We start from the raw sequence: 21,977 nt of genomic DNA, 5'->3' as shown, positions 1-21,977 counted from the left end.
CACCCTCCTCACATTTCACACTGCCACCCAGCTTTGTGTTATCTGCAAATTTGTTAATGTTACTTTCAAATCCCTTCATCTAAATCATTTATGTATATTGTAAAAAGCTACGGTCCCAGCACCGAGCCTTGCGGTACCCCACTAGTCACTGCCTGCCATTCTGAAAGAGACTCGTAATCCCTACACTTTGTTTCCAGTTTGCCAACAAATGTTCTATCCATGTCAGCACTGTACCCCCAATACCATGTGTCCTAATTGTGCCAACTAATCTCATGTGAGGAACCTTATCAAATACTTTAAATACCTGCGAGTCCACATCACAGAGGATCTGACATGGGCAACACACACTGCCGCACTGATAAGTAAGGCAAGGCAGCGCCTTTACCACCTCAGGCAGCGGAGGAAATTCAGAGTCTCCCTGAGGATCCTTCAGTGCGTCTACTCTGGGGCTGTAGAAAGCATCTTGTCCGGCAACATGTAGGTCTGGGTTGGGAACAGCTCTGCCCAGGACAGGAAGGCTCTGCAGAGAGTAGTGCGTTCGGCCGAACGCATTATGGGAACAACACTCATCCCCCTGCAGGACCTACACACCAGGAGGTGCAGATCTAGAGCCAGCAACATAATGAGGGACCCCTACCACCCCAGCAACGGACTGTTCCAGCTGCTACGGTCAGGCAAACGCCTCAGCTGAAACGCTGTGAAAACAGAGTGGATGAGACGGAGTTTCTTCCCACAGGCCATCAGGACTGTACACTCTTATTTCACCAGGGACTAATTTACTAAATGTACTGTTGTGTTTTGTCCTTTTTTAATTTTTTTTTCTAAAATGCAAATATTTTTGTTCTATTCGGTTCTGTTGTTTTGTTGTTTTTTGCACAATCCGCATCATTGCCACTTTCATTTCACTGCACATCTTGTATCTGTATGTGACAAATAAAATTGACTTGGCTTGGCTTTCTGAAAGTCCAGGTACACTATATCCACTGGCTCTCCTTTTTCCTAGTCCATTTTCCTAGTTACATCTTCAAAAAAATCCAGATTAGTCAAGCACGGTTTCCCCTTCGTAAATCTATGCTCTCGGACCGATCCTATTACTGCTATTCAAATGTGCCGCTATTTCTTATTTTATGATTAACTCCAGCATATTTCCCACCATCGATGTCAGACTAACTGGTCTATAATTCCGTTTCCTCTCTCCCGTCTTTCTTAAAAAAGTGGGATAACATTAGCAACCCTCCAATCCACAAGAACTGATCCTGAATCTATAGAACATTGGAAAATGGACGGTGAAGGGGGAAAGGGTGGGATTGTGGGATAAATGGTGTGTATCCAGGTGGAGCAATGGGAAGAGAAGAGGGAAAGGGAGAGAAGGTGCTTGTCCTTTATTTCAGTTGGTTTCATTTCAACTGGAAACTTTCACAAACATGTTTCCTTTCAGCCAACAGGCGGCTCAGTCTGAGACCCCCACATTCTTCACACAGGAAGAGCTCAGCAAACTGAAGTCCGAATTTGAAACGGGAGGTGTGGAAAATGTTCAATCTCTGCTGAAGAAGAAGGTGAAAGAACTGGACAACACCGAGCTGAACATCGCCGTGACGGGAGACACGGGTGCAGGAAAGTCCAGCTTCATCAACGCCATGAGAGGGCTTCATAGCGAAGATGAGGGAGCGGCTGCGGTTGGGATCACGGAAACTACAATGGAGCCAACCGGATACACACATCCCACTCTGCCCAATGTCCGCTACTGGGACCTGCCGGGGACCGGATCCCTAATATTCACCGCGGGTTCCTACCTGAAGAAAATGCAATTTGAAAAATACGATTTCTTCATCATAGTGTCAGCTGGTCGATTCAAAGAGGATGATGCAAAACTTGCCAAGGAGATTAAGCGGCTGGGGACTACAAGCTATTTTGTTCGCTCTAAGATTGACGTTGACCTTAATTCAATGCGGAGAGAACGGAAGAAATATGATGAAGAAGCAGAATTGGGTATTATCCGGAGAGACTGCGTCAGCAGGTTGGAAGATGCCGGTATCATAAATCCCATGGTGTTCCTGATATGCAGTTTTGAGGACAAGATGTATGATTTCCCTCGGTGCTTGAAATCGCTAGAAGATGATTTACCAGAAATAAAGAAATCTGTCTTTATCCTGGCCCTTCCCAACATCAGTAGGCAGATTATTTGGAAGAAACGTGAGGTGTTGGAGAAACGTATCTGGATGTTGGCGATCATATCGGCCGGAGTGGGAGCGATCCCAATCCCGGGTCTCTCTGCCGCCTGTGACGTGGGGATTTTGATTGGACAGATAATCAATTTTCGTAAATGCCTGTGTCTGGATGATGCTGCTCTCCGCATAGTGGCCGAGAGAACAGGCAAGTCCGTGGAAGATCTGAAAGCCGCAGCACAATCACCCCTACTGGGAGAAATAACTACATCCGTTATAGTCAGGATGGGTTTAGGTGCAGTCGTCGTCGCTGTTTCAGCCGTGGAAACCGCTCTTTACTTAATCCCAGGAATTGGTTCCATTTTTGGAGCCGGGTCATCATTTCTAATGACCTACTCGATACTGAGTAAGGCGCTGCAGCTTCTGGTCGAGTGCGCAGAGAAGGTGTTCGCTGTTGCCAAAGGCGCCGAGTAACCGCTCTGCACCAATATCCTTCCCGTCATTTCACGTTGAGCTGGGCTTCATACTTTGAAGAAAGCTAACGCCAAATCGTGCGCTAATTCTTACTGATTGCTGTTTGCTTGGAGCTCTCTGTTAGACTGTCTAGGCCCACGTGATCTCCCGTTTGCTAAACACTTTAACTCCCCCTCCCTTTCCCACACTGACCTTTCTGTCCACTGCCAGAGTGGGGCTTCATGAAAATTAGAGGAACAGCATTTCATATTTCGCTCGGGCAGCTCACAACCCAGCGGTATGAATATTAATTAGTCCAATGTCAAGGACCCCTTGCTTTCCCTCTCCCTCCCCCATTCTAGTTTTCGGATTGGTTTTACTGTCCTCCCGAATGAATGTTACTGGTTGAATGCCTCCTTGGCACCTTCCCCTCAGCTAACAATGATCCATTCTACATCTTCAGCAGCGTCCCCTTTGATCTCTCGTTTTCACACCTCACCCTCCCATATCTCTATGTCTCCCTCTCCATTGACTATCACTGAGGAAGGTCACGACACGAAACGTCGCCCATTCCTTCTTTCTGAGATGTTGCCTGTCCCTCTGAGTTACTCCAGCATTTAATGCCTATCTTCATGTTCTCCTGAGATGCTGCCTGGTCAACTGAGTTCCTCTAGCACTTTGTGACTTTTTTTTTGTAAACCAGCATCTGCAGTTCCCTGTTCCTGCTGTTTGCTGTAATCATTTTTGGAAATATTCCTCGTCCATTTTGAAATTTCTGACACAGTCGCACATTACTGAGGGAGGGGCACTCAGTTGAACAGGCGGCCATAAAGGATCTGCGCCCTATGTTGAACAAGTACAGAGATATTATTCCCAGCATCCTGGTCAATGTTCACCTGTGAAGCATCAACACTGTGCTGGGTGATCTGGTCATGTTCAGCTTGCTGTGCATCGGGTCATGCTGTGTCCATGTTTCACACACCACACCTACAAACACTTCAGAAGCCCCCTAAAGATGTAAAGCGCTGACCCTGAAGTAGTCACAAACGGGGCATATTATAGTGGGAACCTTTGTCCCAGTGGGACATGTCCTGTGTTGATCTGGCCAGTAACTCACTTGGGCAGTTTACAACCCAGCGGAATGAATATTGATTTCTCTAACTTCAAGTAACCCTTGCATCCCCTCTCTCTCCGTCCCCCCCCCCCCCACCACCCTCGTCATCATACTAGTCTCACTATCGTCCTGTTGAACACCACAGTCTGTTGAACTCTTTACCGCCTTCCCCACAGCCAACAATGCACCATTGTGGGCTCTACCTGTCCTTCATCATCGCGCCTAGTTTTGATTTGTCCTTTTACATATATTTTGTTCATGTGTTCTCTGTACCATTTCATATCTCTCGTTTCCCTCTCCCTGACTCTCAATCCGAAGAAGGGTGTCGACATGAAATGCCACCTATGCCTTTTCTCCAGAGATGCTGCCTGTCCCGCTGAGTTACTGCAGCGTTTTGTGTCTGTCTATGATTCTACCAGCCCGTTTGTGTCCCTCAGAACTACCCGACAAGCAACAATAAATCAGTTCTCATTCAGCAGCAAAACACTCCAATGCATCTACTTTGGTGTCAATGCGAACTGGAAAGTTCGCGCCTTCATTAAATTGTGCCTGGCAGCGAGTGTCTGGGAAGGACGTTTCTCTCCAGGACGGGAAACTTCCAGTATGGGGGAAAGTGGGAACGCATCTGAGAACCTGTCACTTGTCTTATTCCCAGTAACTTCACCAAGGTGAAGGAGCGGAGATACATCTGCAAGAAGACCAACTCTCTGTGAGGGAACTTGGACCATGTCTATCATCTACAGCTCCAGACAAAGAGATATGGAGAATGTTTAGAACTGATGAGAATGGCCCGCCTGAAATACATCCCATTGGAATGTGGGCGGCACAGTGGCGCAGCGGGTAGAGCTGCTGCCTCACAGCGCCAGAGACACGGGTTCAATCCTGACTACGGGTGCTGTCTGTTTGTGCATGGGCTTCCACCGGGTGCGACGGTTTCCTCCCACACTCCAAAGACATACAGGTGTGTATGTTAATTGGCTTCTGTCAGCATTGTAAATTGACCCTAGTGTGTAGGATAGTGCTAGTGTACGGGATGATCGATTGGCTGCATGTAATCAGTGGGCCGAAGGGCCTGTTTCCGCGCTGTATCTCTAAACTAAACTAAACTGTAACCACGACTGTTTTGGTATTATTTTGCATTCTGTTATTATATGAAAGCATTGTTTCTAATGTAACCGACAATTACTATTGCAGCTTTGATCATACAGCTCGTTGATTGAGTAGGAAATGCTGATGGTAAAATAAGCCACATTGGGGGGTTTAATATGTACTTGTGTAGTAATGTGGACCCTGTTCCCTTCAACTGACTTGTTGATGGGGAATGTGTGTAATCAGATAAGTCTCGCACAGCAACAGGTGACTCTTTGACATGATATGTAACACTGTTGCTGTTGATGGGTCAACACATGTGAACTGTTTAGACAAGTAGAGTTGTATCTATTGTTAATTAACAAGCTTGCTTCAGTACAAATATACACAATAAAAGTTCTATATAAAGCCTAACTCTTAGTATTCGTCCGTTAATTAAAATGACTGCAGCTGACCCGTGTTAGTGAAACTTGTGAGATGCGGTTGTGTTTCAACATGCTGAATATAGAGACAGATATTTCCCCTGGAGGAACGGGTTACATATCACTGCCAGGTCGTGCGGCACTGTGGTCAACCCAGTTCTATAACCCGGGCATTGATGTTGAGAATGGGGCAGCACAGTGGCGCAGCGGGTAGAGCTGCTGATTCACGGCGCGGGTGATACAAGTTGCATCCTGACATCGGTTCTTGTCCGTGTGGAGTTAACACAGTCTCCCCGTAACAGTGTGGGTTCCCTCTGGTTGTTCCGGTCTCCTCCCACATCCCAAAGACGTGCGGGTTTGTAGGTTGTAGGTAGTCACCGTACCTCGGTGACTGCCAATCACCCCCCCCCCCCCGGACACTTATTATTATTTATTCAAATCATTTGCTATGTCGCTCTTCCAGGGAGATGCTAAATGCATTTTGTTGTCTCTGTACTGTACACTGACAATGACAATTAAAATTGAATCTGAATCTGAATCTGAATCTGAATCTGATTGGTCTCTGTAAATTACCCCTAGTACGTAGGGAGTGGGCGAGAAAGTGGGACAACTTAGAACTAGTGTGAAGGTGAGATCGATGGTCGCCCTCGACTAGTTGGGCCGAATGGTCTGTTTCCATGCTGTATCTCTAAATAACTATTCTGTGTCACGTCAAGGGGGTCAGTATCTGCTGCCATCGCCATTAAGTGGAAGACCACACACAGGCCTTGTCTTTGGTTTGTACTGAAGCATTAAGGTGGGAAATGGGGCTCCCACATGTTTGGGGAATCTGGCCGCGATGACATTTATTGAGGATTTGATCATTGAAGTGTTGTGTTTACAAAACCCAATCTGATGTGGGGGATGTCAGATACAGCTCTTGGGGCTAACGGAATCAAGGGATATGGGGAGAAAGCAGGAACAGGGTACTGATTCATGATCATATTGAATTGTGGTGCTAGTTCGATGGGCCGAATGGCCTCCTCCTGTACCTATTTTCTACGTTTCTATGTTCCCTTTGCTCTTGGATGTCCAAACATAGACAATTCGCATTCTGGGCACGGTGCCCCAGTGGAGCTGAGTGGGAGACACCTGCCACCTGCCGGCGATGGTGGAGACTGCAGCTTTCCTGGCACTGAGCTGATATACATCAGTGCTGTCTGCCCGCTGCAGGTGAGTCCCCACTGTCCCCAGTCACTTCATGTGGAACATGTGGAGGCTTCAGCCATGAAAACGGAACAAGGGTCTTCACCTGAAACGTCACTCATTCCTTCTCTCCAGAGATGCTGCCTGTGCCGATGATTGACTCCAGCTTTTTGTGTCTATCTTTGTTAAGAATTACTCAGCAGGTCAGTGGAGGGAAACAGAGCGGGCGTTTGGGATTCAATCCCCTCATCACAACTGGAATGATGGATTTGAGAGTATTTTGAGTTGTGAACACTGATCCAAATGTAGAGTACAAACCTGCACATACATGATAGTCCAAAATTAGTTTAGAAACACCAGATATAGAGCATATGGCTGGGCAGCACGGGAATAGGCTCTTCGGCCCATCTCGTCCATACTATCAAGCTGCCATTATGGGCTGGACTCATTCTCCTGTATTTAGTCCATGGCCCACGAACCCTTCCGATCCATACATCTGTTCAAATATTTATTAAAGTCATAATGTCACCCCGTTCTATAGCTTCCTCTTGTAACCCATTCCCCTCACATTAAACCTATGTCCTCTCGTTCTCGACTCCCCTTTACTGGGCACGTGTCTCCATGCGTTTACCCGATCCACACCTCTGACAATTTTATACACTTCTGTAAGAAGTACGTATATTTTGTACCTCTCATCCTCCTGCGTTCCCAGGTATAGAGTGCCAGCCTGCTCCACTGCTCCTTATACCTCAGGCCCTTGAGTTCTGGCAACATCATCATAAATCTCCTCACCCTTTCCAGCTTGACGACATATTTCCTATAACATGGTGCCCCAAACTGAACACAATATTCTAAATGTGGCCTCACCAACGTCTTATACAACAGCAACGTGACCCTCTAACTTCTATACTCAATACTCTGACTGATGAGCCAAAGTGCCAAAAGTATTTTTGACCCCCCTGCCTTCCTGCGCCCTGTAAGAGGGACATTGGCGTAACACTAGGCAACAACAAACTTTTGTACCATTAAGTTGTAGAAACAGGAAGGTGCACAAGCTGTCAAAGCCCGGGGGCAACAACTGTTAAACTGAGAACACAGAAGTGGTGGCTTGAGAAGGGAGAGACCCTGCACAACCAGTCGAGTAAATGAATGGAGCAACGTAGGAGCGATGCCCGTAGGCAGCTGCATGGATCGCTGGTGGAAGGAGACGATGGCATCACGCTGGGCCATGCCCAACCCCACTCCAGCACACTCCTCCACTCCACAACCCCACACAGCTAGAGTACAATTAGACTGGATCGCACACATAACAAGCATCTCACCTTGTCTCTGCACACGTGATAACATATAAAGCCACTATCTAAATAATGTCAGAGGTACACAAAAAAGCTGGAGAAACTCAGCGGGTGCAGCAGCATCTATGGAGCGAAGGAAATAGGCACCGTTTCGGCCCGAAACGTTGCTTATTTCCTTCGCTCCATAGATGCTGCTGCACCCGCTGAGTTTCTCCAGCTTTTTTATGTACCTTCGATTTTCCAGCATCTGCAGTTCCTTCTTAAACATCTAAATAATGTCATCAGGTCATAAGTGACTGGAGTAGAATTAGGCTTTTCGGCCCATCAAGTCTAATCCGCCATTATTGGGAGAGTCTGGGACTAGAGGTCATATCCTCAGATTTTTGATTACCACATGTGTCAGGGGTTATGGGGAGAAGGCAGGAGAATGGGGTTAGTGGGGAGAGAGATAGATCAGGTATGATTGAATTGCGGAGTCGACATGATGGGCCAAATGGCCTAATTTTACTCCGATCACTTTTGCCCGTGTGATCAGCAGGACCAGCATTCTGGCAGGCAGGTTTGCCACTGCTACACGGGTGGTTTTAAACTGAATAAGGGGGGTGGGGTGTCGAATGGGCTAGTGGAGGATGGAGTTAAAGGGAAAGGGTTTCTTAAATGTGTGAGCGTAGAGACAGAGGGGTGTAAAATGAGGGTAGAAGCAATAGGTAGCAAGGTGAAAAGTAAAAGTGGCAGGCCGGAAAATCCAGGGCAAAAATCAAAAAGGGCCACTTTTCAACAAAATTGTATAAGGGGTAAGAGTGTTGTAAAAACAAGCCCGAAGGCTTTGTGTCTCAATGCAAGGAGCATTCGTAATAAGGTGGATGAGTTGAATGTGCAGATAGCTATTAATGACTATGATATAGTTGGGATCACGGAGACATGGCTCCAGGGTGACCAAGGCTGGGAGCTGAACATCCAGGGATATTCAATATTCAGGAGGGATAGAGAGAAAGGAAAAGGAGGTGGGGTAGCGTTGCTGATTAGAGAGGAGATTAACGCAATGGAAAGGAAGGACATCAGTTTGCAGGATGTGGAATCGGTATGGGTAGAGCTGCGAAACACTAAGGGGCAGAAAACGCTGGTGGGTGTTGTGTACAGGCCACCTAACAGTAGTAGTGAAGTTGGAGATGGTATCAAACAGGAAATTAGAAATGCGTGCGACAAAGGCAAAACCGTTATAATGGGTGACTTCAATCTACATATAGATTGGGTGAATCAAATTGGCAGGGGTGCTGAGGAAGAGGATTTTTTGGAATGTATGCGGGATAGTTATCTAAACCAACATGTAGAGGAACCAACGAGAGAGCAGGCTATTTTAGACTGGGTATTGAGTAATGAGGAAGGGTTAGTTAGCAGTCTTGTTGTACGTGCCCCCTTGGGCAAGAGTGACCATAATATGGTTGAGTTCTTCATTAGGATGGAGAGTGACATTGTTAATTCAGAAACAATGGTTCTGAACTTAAAGAAAGGTAACTTTGAGGGTATGAGACGTGAATTGGCCAAGATTGACTGGCAATTAATTCTAAAAGGGTTGACGGTGGATATGCAATGGAAGACATTTAAAGACTGCATGGATGAACTACAAAAATTGTTCATCCCAGTTTGGCAAAAGAATAAATCAGGGAAGGTAGTGCATCCGTGGATAACAAGGGAAATCAGGGATAGTATCAAAGCGAAGGATGATGCGTACAAATTAGCCAGAAAAAGCGGCATACCGGAGGACTGGGAGAAATTCAGAGACCAGCAGAGGAGGACAAAGGGCTTAATTAGGAAAGGAAAAATAGATTATGAAAGAAAACTGGCAGGGAACATAAAAACTGACTGCAAAAGTTTTTATAGATATGTGAAAAGAAAGAGATTAGTTAAAACAAATGTAGGTCCCTTGCAGTCAGAAACGGGTGAGTTGATCATGGGGAACAAGGATATGGCGGACCAATTGAATAACTACTTTGGTTCCGTCTTCACTAAGGAAGACATAAATAATCTGCCGGAAATAGCAGGGGACCGCCGGTCAAAGGAGTTGGAGGAATTGAGTGAAATCCAGGTTAGCCGGGAAGTGGTGTTGGGTAAATTAAATGGATTAAAGGCCGATAAATCCCCAGGGCCAGATAGGCTGCATCCCAGAGTACTTAAGGAAGTAGCTCCAGAAATAGTGGATGCATTAGTAATAATCTTTCAAAACTCTTTAGATTCTGGAGTAGTTCCTGAGGATTGGCGGGTAGCAAACGTAACCCCACTTTTTAAGAATGGAGGGAGAGAGAAAACGGGGAATTACAGACCAGTTAGTCTAACATCGGTAGTGGGGAAACTGCTAGAGTCAGTTATTAAAGATGGGATAGCAGCACATTTGCAAAGTGGTGAAATCATTGGACAAAGTCAGCATGGATTTACAAAAGGTAAATCATGTCTGACGAATCTTATAGAATTTTTCGAGGATGTAACTAGTAGCGTGGATAGGGGAGAACCAGTGGATGTGGTGTATCTGGACTTCCAGAAGGCTTTCGACAAGGTCCCACATAAGAGATTAGTTTACAAACTTAAAGCACACGGCATTGGGGGTTCAGTATTGATGTGGATAGAGAACTGGCTGGCAAACAGGAAGCAAAGAGTAGGAGTAAACGGGTCCTTTTCACAATGGCAGGCAGTGAATAGTGGGGTACCGCAAGGCTCAGTGCTGGGACCCCAGCTATTTACAATATATATTAATGATCTGGATGAGGGAATTGAAGGCAATATCTCCAAGTTTGCGGATGACACGAAGCTGGGGGGCAGTGTTAGCTGTGAGGAGGATGCTAGGAGACTGCAAGGTGACTTGGATAGGCTGGGTGAGTGGGCAAATGTTTGGCAGATGCAGTATAATGTGGATAAATGTGAGGTTATCCATTTTGGTGGCAAAAACAGGAAAGCAGACTATTATCTAAATGGTGGCCGACTAGGAAAAGGGGAGATGCAGCGAGACCTGGGTGTCATGGTACACCCGTCATTGAAAGTGGGCATGCAGGTGCAGCAGGCAGTGAAGAAAGCGAATGGTATGTTAGCTTTCATAGCAAAAGGATTTGAGTATAGGAGCAGGGAGGTTCTACTGCAGTTGTACAGGGTCTTGGTGAGACCACACCTGGAGTATTGCGTACAGTTTTGGTCTCCAAATCTGAGGAAGGACATTATTGCCATAGAGTGAGTGCAGAGAAGGTTCACCAGACTGATTCCTGGGATATCAGGACTGTCTTATGAAGAAAGACTGGATAGACTTGGTTTATACTCTCTAGAATTTAGGAGATTGAGAGGGGATCTTATAGAAACTTACAAAATTCTTAAGGGGTTGGACAGGCTAGATGCATGAAGATTGCTCCCGATGTTGGGGAAGTCCAGGACAAGGGGTCACAGCTTAAGGATAAGGGGGAAATCCTTTAAAACCGAGATGAGAAGAACTTTTTTCACACAGAGAGTGGTGAATCTCTGGAACTCCCTGCCACAGAGGGTAGTCGAGGCCAGTTCATTGGCTATATTTAAGAGGGAGTTAGATGTGGCCCTTGTGGCTAAGGGGATCAGATGGTATGGAGAGAAGGCAGGTACGGGATACTGAGTTGGATGATCAGCCATGATCATATTGAATGGCGGTGCAGGCTCGAAGGGCCGAATGGCCTACTCCTGCACCTAATTTCTATGTTTCTATGTTTCTAAGAAGGGCATTCATAGCCTTCGTAATTGCTCCCCTGGACATCTATGTTTCTAGGTTTCTATGATCAAGTCTACTCAACCATTCAATTGTTGCTTATGGAAGGCCTGGTGTCAGAGGGAATGAAGCCGTTCCCGAGGGAAAGATGTGTAAGATGAAACTGCATATGCTGGTTTAAACCGAAGATAAACACAAACAGCTGGAATAACTCAGTGGGACAGGCAACATCTCTGGAAAGAAGGAATGGGTGACGTTTCGGGTCGGTCACCCATTCTTTCTGCCTGTCCAGCTGAGTTAGTCCAGCGTTTTGTGTCAATCTCCCGAGGGAACGATACCGGTTATTAGAGTGTTGCAGAACTGGCTTCGGGGAGAGGAGGAAAACCTCATCAAAGTCGTAATATCGAAAAACCCCGGCAACACTTGAGCCTTACATCTGTGTAAAGCAAAGATCTTATAGCAGATCTTTGGTGTAAAGTCTCTCTACCCCCCCTTCACCAGCGCGGCTCTCTACTTCCGGCATAGTCTGGGCTTGAAGTTTTGGGCGAATCGAAACTTAACAGCAGCAGCAAAACACCCTTTGTTTGTCCTTCGGGTTCTCTCAGATTCAGGTTCAATTTTAATTGTCATTGTCAGTGTACAGTACAGAGACAACGAAATGCATTTAGCATCTCCCTGGAAGAGCGACATAGCAAATGATTTGAATAAATAATAATAAGTGATAATAAGTGTCCGGGGGGTGGGGGGTGATTGGCAGTCACCGAGGTACGTTGTTGAGTAGAGTGACAGCCGCCGGGAAGAAGCTGTTCCTGGACCTGCTGGTTCGGCAACGGAGAGACCTGTAGCGCCTCCCGGATGGTAGGAGGGTAAACAGTCCATGGTTGGGGTGAGAGCAGTCCTTGGCGATGCTGAGCGCCCTCCGCAGACAACGCTTGCTTTGGACAGACTCAATGGAGGGGAGCGAGGAACCGGTGATGCGTTGGGCAATTTTCACCACCCTCTGCAATGCCTTCCGGTCGGAGACAGAGCAGTTGCCATACCATACTGTGATGCAGTTGGTAAGGATGCTCTCGATGGTGCAGCGGTAGAAGTTCACCAGGATCTGAGGAGACAGATGGACCTTCTTCAGTCTCCTCAGGAAGAAGAGACGCTGGTGAGCCTTCTTGATCAGAGTTGAGGTATTGTGGGTCCAAGAGAGGTCATCGGTCTCTCTGAATGGGAGCGGTTTCAGAGAGCGGGCGTTGCACTCAATACAGAGAATTCATTGCAAATAGATTCGTAAACATGATAGGGGATTACCGAGTGGCCGCTGGTGTTTGTTGTCACGTTACTAGTCCGTCTGGTTGTTCCGGGCACTCAATGAGAGAAGGCGGCCGCTGTTGTCACTGGATTCATTAACATCCGCTACAACCAGAGCGGCACAAACTCCAGCCCCGCGGCCTCCTGTGGGCGGCGAGGAGACTGAGTGGATTGTCTGCCCCTGTCTGACACTTGTCTCCGGGCCCGGGACCCCCTGCAGAATATCAACCCTCTCTCGGAGCCACGTTAGAATCACAGAAACAGCAAAATAGTTGTAGTAGTCGGCGGCTCGAGCCAGCACCGCCATTCCATATGATCATGGTTGATCATCTAAAATCAGTTCCCCGTTCCTGATTTCCCCCCCCCACGTCCCTTGATTCCTTTAACCCATAAGAACTAAATCGGATTCACTTGAAAACATCCAGTAAATTGGCTTCCACTGCCTTCCAGAACAAGAGGTCACAGTTTAAGGATAAAGGGGAAATCTTTTAGGACCGAAATGAGGAAAACGTTTTTCACACAGAGCGTGGTGAATCTCTGGAATTCTCTCCCGCAGAAGGTAGTTGAGGCCAGTTAATTGGCTATATTTAAGAGGGAGTTAGATGTAGCCCTTGTGGCTAAAGGGACCAGGGGATATGGAGAGAAGGCAGGTACAGGATACTGAGTTGGATGATCAGCCATGATCATATTGAATGGCGGTGCAGGCTCGAAGGGCCGAATGGCCTCTACTCCTGCACCTATTTTCTATGTTTCTATGTCTCTGTGGCAGATAATTCCACAGATTCACAACTCTCTGAGTGAAAAGGTTTTTCCTCATCTCAGTCCTAAATGGCCTTATTCTTAAACTGTGGCCCCTGGTCCTGGACATTGTTTCAGTACCTGATTTTTTTGATTGATCTCTATTAGTGGTAACATTTACAGTACAGAAATAGACCATTCGGCCCAACTAGTCCCTGCCATCCTTTTTCTGCCACATGTTGATGGTGGTGAATTTGCCACAGGTAACATTGTTGTCTATCAGATGTTTCAGTTTAGACACAAAATGCTGAAGTACTTCAGCGGGACAGGCAGCATCTCTGGAGAGAAGGAATGGGTGACCTTTCGGGTTGAGACCCTTCAGACTGATGTCAGAGGAGTGGGCGGTACAGAGATGGATGTAACAGGGATTTCCAGTCCAAGACACTGTTTTAACAAGGGGATTGTTACAGCGTTTCCAGTTACACACGAGTCAGTTATTGTATGAGGTTGTCAGTCACTGTTTCAAAGTACTGCCTACTTCTGTAGACCGACCCACAGAGACCTTGAATTTCTCCCATCTCCATTCACTACCAGTCTCCGTGTTCAACAAGTCCTCCTTCTCTGGGGGGTGTAGGGGGGGGGGGGGGGGAGTAGTGGGGGGGGGGGGGGGGGGGAATCAATTCTCCAAACCTCCCGCTGTCAGGTTGAGGAAGGTGGGGTGCGACATCCCCGCTGTACACAGGTTCATAAGTGAAAGGAGCAGAATTAGGCCATTCGGCCCATCAAGCCTACTCCACCATCTACCATGGCTGATCTATCTCTCCCTCTTAACCCCATACTCTGCCTTCTCCCCATAACCCCTTACCCCCATAACGAATGAAGAATGTATCTCTGCCTTGGAGAAATCCATTGACTTGGCCTCCACAGCCTTCAGTGGCATTGATTTCCACAGATTCACCAGCCTCGAACTAAAATAAATTCCTACTCCTAAAGGAATGTCCTTTAGTTCTGAGGCTATGACATTGGGCCCAAGACTCCCCACTAGTGGGAACATCCTGTCCACATCCACTCTAGACAGGTTTTTGGTAAGTTTCAATGAGGTCCCCCTCATCCTTCTAAACTCCAGCACGTGCAGGTCCATTTTCAGTAGATTGCATGAAACCCATCCCGATTAAGGGTGATTTTCCCAACAGCCTCAGGGATTTTTGGTATAGAACAAACCATCACTCACTCTCTCACTACTTTCCTCTTGAAGGAGCAGACTCACACATCCACGGACAAAGAGGAGCTCTGATCACTGACCTCACCTCAGCACAGCGCCGGGATCACTGGATCATCACACAGGTCGGCAGCGAGACACAGAGATCGGAAATGGGAGGAAGCAGTTCCAGGTAGGTCCGGACATGCCGCACCCTGTCACCCTGTCTCCCTGTCACCCTGTCACCCTGTCTCCCTGTCACATTGTCTCCCTGTCTCCCTGTCACCCTGTCTCCCCATCACCCTGTCTCCCTGTCTCCCTGTCACCCTGTCTCCCTGTCACCCTGTCACCCCGTCACCCTGTCTCCCCATCACCCTGTCACCCTGTCACCCTGTCACCCCATCTCCCGTCTCCCCATCACCCCGAGTTGAGATAGAGATATATAAAATTATGAGGAACATCGGTCGGTATGGTGAATGGTCACTTGTCTTTTTCACAGGGCAGGTAATTAAAATGTGGAGGGTTTCCAGTTGAGGGGTAAAGATGACTGGTGAGTATTTGGAACCAGCTGTCAGAGAAGTGGTAGAGACAGGAACACGATCGTCATTTATTAGCCAAGTGGGTTTTGCAACAAACGAGGAATTTGGTTTGCCACACAGTCAAACCTAAAAAGCAACAAGACCCACAACTATATACGAATGTGATATAAACATCCACCACAGTGACTCCCCCACATTCCCCACTGTGATGGAAGGCAATAAAGTCTTATCCACTTTATTCCTTTCCTCCTGCGAACCAACCGCAGCTGGAGATCGAGCGCCAACGTTGGGGCGGCGAACTCTTGCGGCTTGGAGTTTACGAAACCGGTCCCTAAGCAGGGTCCGCCAGCTTCACGATGTTAATGTCCGCAGCTCTCGCAGGTTGGAGCAACAAAGGCCGACCCCTGGAAAATGGAACGCCCACTCCAAGATGGTAAAGTCCGCAGTCTCCACGGTTTTGGAGTCGAGACGTCCCAACCCAGAGGCCGACAACTCCACCATGTTAAGCTGCAGTGCAGACGGAGATACAACATGGAAAGAGTGCAATGGACAATAGGTGCAGGAGTAGGCCATTCAGCCCTTCAAGCCAGCACCGCTATTCAATATCATCATGGCTGATCATCCCCAATCCTGCCTTCTCCCCATATCCCCTGACTACGCTATTTTTAAGAGCCCTTGCTGCTTCCAACATATTCATTCATGTTCAAATTGTTATATCCTATGAAACCAAAATTAGGAGACCAGTATGAAGAAAGACACTGACCAGGAACGTCGCCTATTCCTTTTCACCAGAGGTGCTGCTGACCCGCTGAGTTACTCCAGCATTAGTTACTCCAGCATCTTCGGCATAAACCAGCAACTGCAGTTCTTACCTAGACAATAGACAATAGACAACAGGTGCAGGAGTAGACCATTTGGCCCTTCCAGCCAGCACCGCTATTCAATGTGATCATGGCTGATCATCCCCAATCAGTACCTCATTCCTGCCTTCTCCCCTTATCCCCTGACTCCGCTATTTTTAAGAGCCCTATCTAGCTCTCTCTTGAAAGCATCCAGAGAACCTCCCTCCACCACCCTCTGAGGCAGAGAATTCCACAGAAACACCACTCTCTGTAAGAAAAAGTGTTTCCTCGTCTCTGTTCTAAATGGCTTACTCCTTATTCTTAAACTGTGGCCCCTGGTTCTGGACTCCCCCAACATCGGGAACATGTTTCCTGCCTCTAGTGTGTCCAAACCCTTAACAATCTTATATGTTTCAATGAGATACCCTCTCATCCTTCTAAACTTCAGAGTGTACAAGCCCAGATGCTCCATTCTCTCAGCATATGAGAGCCCGCCATCCCAGGAATAAGCCTTGTAAACCTACGCTGCACTCCCTCAATAGCAAGAATGTCCTTCCTCAAATTTGGGGACCAAAACTGCACACAATACTCCAGATGTGGTCTCACTAGGGCTCTGTACAACTGCAGGAGGACCTCTTTGCTCCTATATTCGATTCCTCTTGTTATAAAGGCCAACATGCCATTCGCTTTCTTTACTGCCTGCTGCAACTGCATGCTTACTTTCATAGACTGATGAAAAAGGACCCCCAGATCCCGTTGTACTTCCCCTTTTCCCAACTTGACGCCATTTAGATAGTAATCTGCCTTCCTGTTTTTTCTACCAAAGTGGATAACCTCACATTTATCTGCATTAAACTTCATCTGCCATGCATCTGCCCACTCCCCTAACCTGTCCAAGTCACCCTGCATTCTCATAGCATCCTCCTCACAGTTCACACTGCCCCCTAGCTTTGTGTCATCTGCTAATTTGCTAATGTTACTTTGAATCACTTCATCCAAATCATTGATGTATATTGTAAATAGCTACAGTCCCAGCACCGAGCCCTGCGGCACCCCACTAGTCACTGCCTGCCATTCTGAAAGGGACCCGTTAATCCCTACTCTTTGTTTCCTGTCTGCAAACCAATTATCTATCCATGTCAGCACTCCACCCCCAATGCCACGTGCCCTAATTTTTCCCACTAATCTCCTATGTGGGACCTTATCAAATGCTTTGTGAAAGTCTCCATCGAGGAAAGAGATAAAAACGTTTCCCCCACCACCCCCCACAAATACACAAACTAAAGATAAACTAAAAGATACATTTTACAACAAACTAAAAAAACAAAGGATGAAAAAGACAAAGATGGACCATTGGCGAGGCAGCCAACGTGCGGCGCCCCCTGGTGGTATAAAGGCATTTAACACAGACAGGAATTGGAAAGGTTAGTGGGATATGGCCCAGACGTGGGTGAAAGGGATAAGCCCTGGTTGACATCCTGTTAACAGGGACGAGTTGGGCTGAATGGCCTGTTTCTGTGTTGGATGCTTCTACGATTCTATGGCTGTGTTCTGTGTTGGCGCAGACACTCTGACAATCTGACAATTCATTCTTCTTTAGTTGAGACTGGGCATGTTGTGGAAGCCTCTATCACCTTCTGCAACCTATTCATGACTGGATGTACTGAGACCACAGAGCTTTGCATTAGTCCACGGGTTGTGGAGCCACTTTGCTCTGTTCATTGTTTGTCAAGAGCCTTCCGATTCCCTTCATTACAGATAGATGCATTCTTTGTTTGAGAAACACATTTAAACGCTCCCCTTCTTGAGCAGATGTACCCTCACAAAGCAACTGTTCTCTGACTCTACCCAAACCTCACTTCACCAATTGACCCCAACACCTAAACCTGGGAACATACATGGTCATGTAAGTGGAGGCCTTCTTGGAGTGAGTGGATATTACAGTGAAGACATGCAGGTGAACGGAGGGAAGTGGTAGAGGAAGGATTAGTTGGCCCGATGTGGAAGGACAGCAGCGTCTGTAATGTGCTTGGGGACAGGTATCGATTGATCAGGGAGACACCAATGTCTGGAGAAGTTCGGCCGGTCAGGCGGCATGTGTCGAGGGGCTGGGCTTCCTGTAATGAGACCAAGATCAGGAGTTCCATGAGTTAAAGCAAGGGTGAATATTCACAGTCAAAGTATATTGACTAACAGCAACAAATGAACAAACTGCAGGAGGAACTAAGTGGGACTGGTGCAGCCTCGACCCAAAATGTCCATCTTCCTTTTGCTTCCATATATGCTGCCTGACCTACTGACATCTTCTGGCATTGTTGTTTTACACTAGATTCCAACATCTGCAGTCTCTCATGTCTCCACCATCAACTGATCCATACCCAGGCACATTCCAGAATCCCACTCTGTAGAGATTATCTGTTGCACTTTGTTCTGTTGCAGGAAAAGCATTTCAACCATAACTATACTTAGCCTTAATTGTGCATGTGTACAGAAGTACAGTGAAAAAAGCTTTGTTTAGCATGTTGTGTAATCAATAGGTCAGGTTGACATGAGGATATCTGGTAATGATGCAATGTGCAATGTATTTCGATGCTATTTCAACTGGAAACTATCATGGTTTCATTCAGTCATGTTCTAACACATGTTTCCTTTCAGCCAACAGGTGGCTCGGTCTGAGACCCCCACATTCTTCACACAGGAAGAGCTCAGCAAACTGAAGTCCGACTTCGAAACGGGTGGCGTGGAAAAGGTTCAACCTTTGATACAGAATAAGATCAAAGAACTGGACAACACCGAGCTGAACATCGCCGTGACGGGAGAGACGGGTGCAGGAAAATCCACCTTCATCAACGCCATGAGAGGGCTTTGTAGCGAAGATGAGGGAGCGGCTGAGGTTGGGACCACGGAAACTACAAAGGAGCCAACCGGATACCCACATCCCAATCTGCCCAATGTCCGCTACTGGGACCTGCCGGGGACCGGATCCCCACAATTCACTGCGGGTTCCTACCTGAGGAAAATGCAATTTAAAAAATACGATTTCTTCATCATAGTGGCAGCTACTCGATTCAAAGAGAATGATGCAAAACTTGCCAAGGAGATTAAGCGGCTGGGGAAGAAGTTCTATTTTGTCCGTTCTAAGATTGATGCTGACCTTTATGCTGTGCGGAAGGAACGGAAGACATTTGATGAAGACGAGGAATTGGAAAAGATCCGGAGTGACTGCGTCAGTACGTTGGGAAAGGTCGGGATCCCTGATCCCATCGTGTTCCTGATATCCAGTTTTAAACAGGATCAGTATGATTTTGTTCAGTTAATTGAAGCACTGGAAGATGATTTACCAAACATAAAGAAAAGGATCTTTGTCTTGGCCCTTCCCAACCTCAGCGTGGAGATTGTTCAGAAGAAAAGTGAGTTGCTGAAGAAGGGGATCTGGGCGTTGGCGACCATCTCGGGATTAGTTGGGGCCATCCCAGTCCCTGGAGTCTCTCTCGCTTGTGACATTGGGATATTGATTGGAGCAATCATCCAGTTCCGGAAATGCCTGGGTCTTGATGATGCTTCTCTTCACCGACTGGCCAACAGAACAGGTAAATCCATGGAAGAGCTGAAAGCCGCAGCAAAAAGTCCCCTGCTGGGAGAAATAACTGCAGATGTCATTATGAGGATAGGCTGGGGAGTCGCGGTTGTTACCGTGTCAGCCCTGGAACTAGCTCTCGACATTGTCCCAGTCATTGGCTCCATTTTTGGAGCAGGTTCATCATTCCTCATGACCTTCAAGATCCTGACAGATGCGCTGAAGGAACTGACAGAGAGTGCGGAGAGAGTGGTGAGGGTAGCGTTTGAAGCTTGAACATAGAGGAGGACAGCACAGGAACGGGCCCTTCGAATAATGCCAACGTTATGCCAAGTTCAACTGATCTCATTTGCCAGTACATAATCCATATCTCTCTACTGTCTGCACCTCCAGGTGCCTATTCAAAAGCCTTTTAAATGCCACCTTCAAACTTGATTTACTTCTTTCAATTAATCGAGTTCCTGTTATGTTGTAGTCATAGACACATAGAAAATAGGTGTGGGAGTAGGCCATTCGGCCCTTTGAGCCAGCACTACCATTCATGGAAACAAAGAAACATAGGAAATAGGTGCAGGATGAGGCCTTTTGGCCCTTCAAGCCAGCACCACCATTCATGATGATCATGGCTGATCATCTACAATCAGTAACCTGTGCATGCCTACTCCCCATTCCCTTTGATTCCACGAGGCCCAAGAGCTCTATCTAACTATCTTTTAAATTCCTCCGGTTAATTGGCTTCCACTGCCTTCTGTGGCAGCGAATTCAACAAATTCACAACTCTCTGGGTAAAAAAGTTTTTTCTCATCTCAGTTTTAAATGGTCTCCTATTTATTTCCCTGGTTCTGGGCTCCCCCAACATTGGGAACATTTTTCCTGCATCTAGCTTGTCCAGTCCGTTTATAATTTTATATGTTTCTATAAGAACCCCTCTCAGTTTTCTAAACTCCAGTGAATACAAGCGCAGTCTTTCCAATCTTTCCTCATATGACAGTCCTGCCATCCCAGAGATTAACCTTGTGAACATACTCTGCACTCCCTTAAGAGCAAGAATGTCCTTCTTCAAATCAGGAGACCAAAATTGCACACGATACTCCAGGTGTGGTCTCTCAAGGACCCTGTACCACAGCAGTAGGACCTCCTTGCTACTAAACCCAAATCCTCACACAATGAAGGCCAACATGCCAGTAGCTTTCTTCTCTGCCTGCTGTACCTGCATGCTTACTTTCAATAGATTGAAAGAAGTCAATAGATTGAAGAAGTCTAATGCCAAATCTTGCTGGTTAAATACAAGAGTGATAGTATATTTATGATGACCAAGAACCACCAGTGAGATGGACAGGTGGTACTTCCAGAAATTCAGAAGCTCTGTAACAATCAAGGTGAAATGTTATTCAGCATGGGCCTATAGAAGGCACAGTTTTGTGAACTTTCAGTTTAGAGATACAGATGGAAACAGGTCCCTCAGCCCACCAATTCCACACCGACCATTGATCACAGTTTCACACTAGGTCGACTTTACCGCACTCTCTCATCCACTCACTCCACACTAGAAGATATTTTACAGAGGCAAATTAACCTACAATCCTACACGTCTTTGTGGGTAGAAACCTGAGCACCTGGAGAAAACCCACATGGTCACATGGAAACCATGCAAACTTCACACAGGCTGCACCCGTGGTAAGGATCAAACCCGGGTCTCTGGCGCTGAGGGACAGCAGACCTACCTGTTAGACATAGAAACATAGAAAATAGGTGCAGGAGTAGGCCATTTGGCCCTTCAAGCCTGCACTGCCATTCAATATGTTCATGGCTGATCATCCAACTCAGTATCCCGTACCTGCCTTCTCTCCATACCCCCTGCTCTCTTTAGCCACAATGGCCACATCTAACTCCCTCTTAAATATAGCCAATGAACTGGCCTCAACTACCTTCTGTGGCAGAGAATTCCACAGATTCACCACTCTCTGTGTGAAAAATGTTTTCCTCATCTCGGTCCTAAAAGATTTCCCCCTTATCCTTAAACTGTGACCCCTTGGTCTGGACTTCCCCAACATCGGGAACAATCTTTCTGCATCTAGCCTGTCCCACCCTTAAGAATTTTGTAAGTTTCTATAAGATCCCCCCTCAATCTTCTAAATTCTAGCGAGTACAAGCCGAGTCTATCCAGTCTTTCTTCATATGAAAGTGCTGACATCCGCCATTGCAAGGTACCAATCAACAGCACCTTACAGTTAGCAGCCAATTTGACAGCCATAAAATGCAGCTGAAACGCTGGGGATTTTTAGCACAAAATAAGTGTAGTAAAGCACACAAATGATTGGAAAATGCAAATTCACCATCACTACA

The 21,977-nt window shown here is 46.8% G+C and overlaps 1 protein-coding gene across 1 annotated transcript; it reads left to right on the top strand.

Annotated features, from left to right (window-relative positions):
* The first annotated feature begins 1,424 nt into the window (after window positions 1-1,424).
* On the top strand, window positions 1,425-20,408 carry LOC116979353. The gene is made up of 4 exons (XM_033030957.1): window positions 1,425-2,635; window positions 4,170-4,333; window positions 14,611-14,866; window positions 18,710-20,408. The coding sequence occupies exons 1-4, from the start codon at window positions 1,425-1,427 to the stop codon at window positions 19,905-19,907; spliced, it is 2,829 nt and encodes a 942-aa protein (XP_032886848.1). The 3' UTR covers window positions 19,908-20,408.
* Window positions 20,409-21,977: the final 1,569 nt, after the last annotated feature.

This window comes from Amblyraja radiata, chromosome 12, assembly GCF_010909765.2.
Source record: "Amblyraja radiata isolate CabotCenter1 chromosome 12, sAmbRad1.1.pri, whole genome shotgun sequence".
Classification (NCBI taxonomy): domain Eukaryota; kingdom Metazoa; phylum Chordata; class Chondrichthyes; order Rajiformes; family Rajidae; genus Amblyraja; species Amblyraja radiata.
This window is presented reverse-complemented; position numbering and strand designations above follow the sequence as displayed.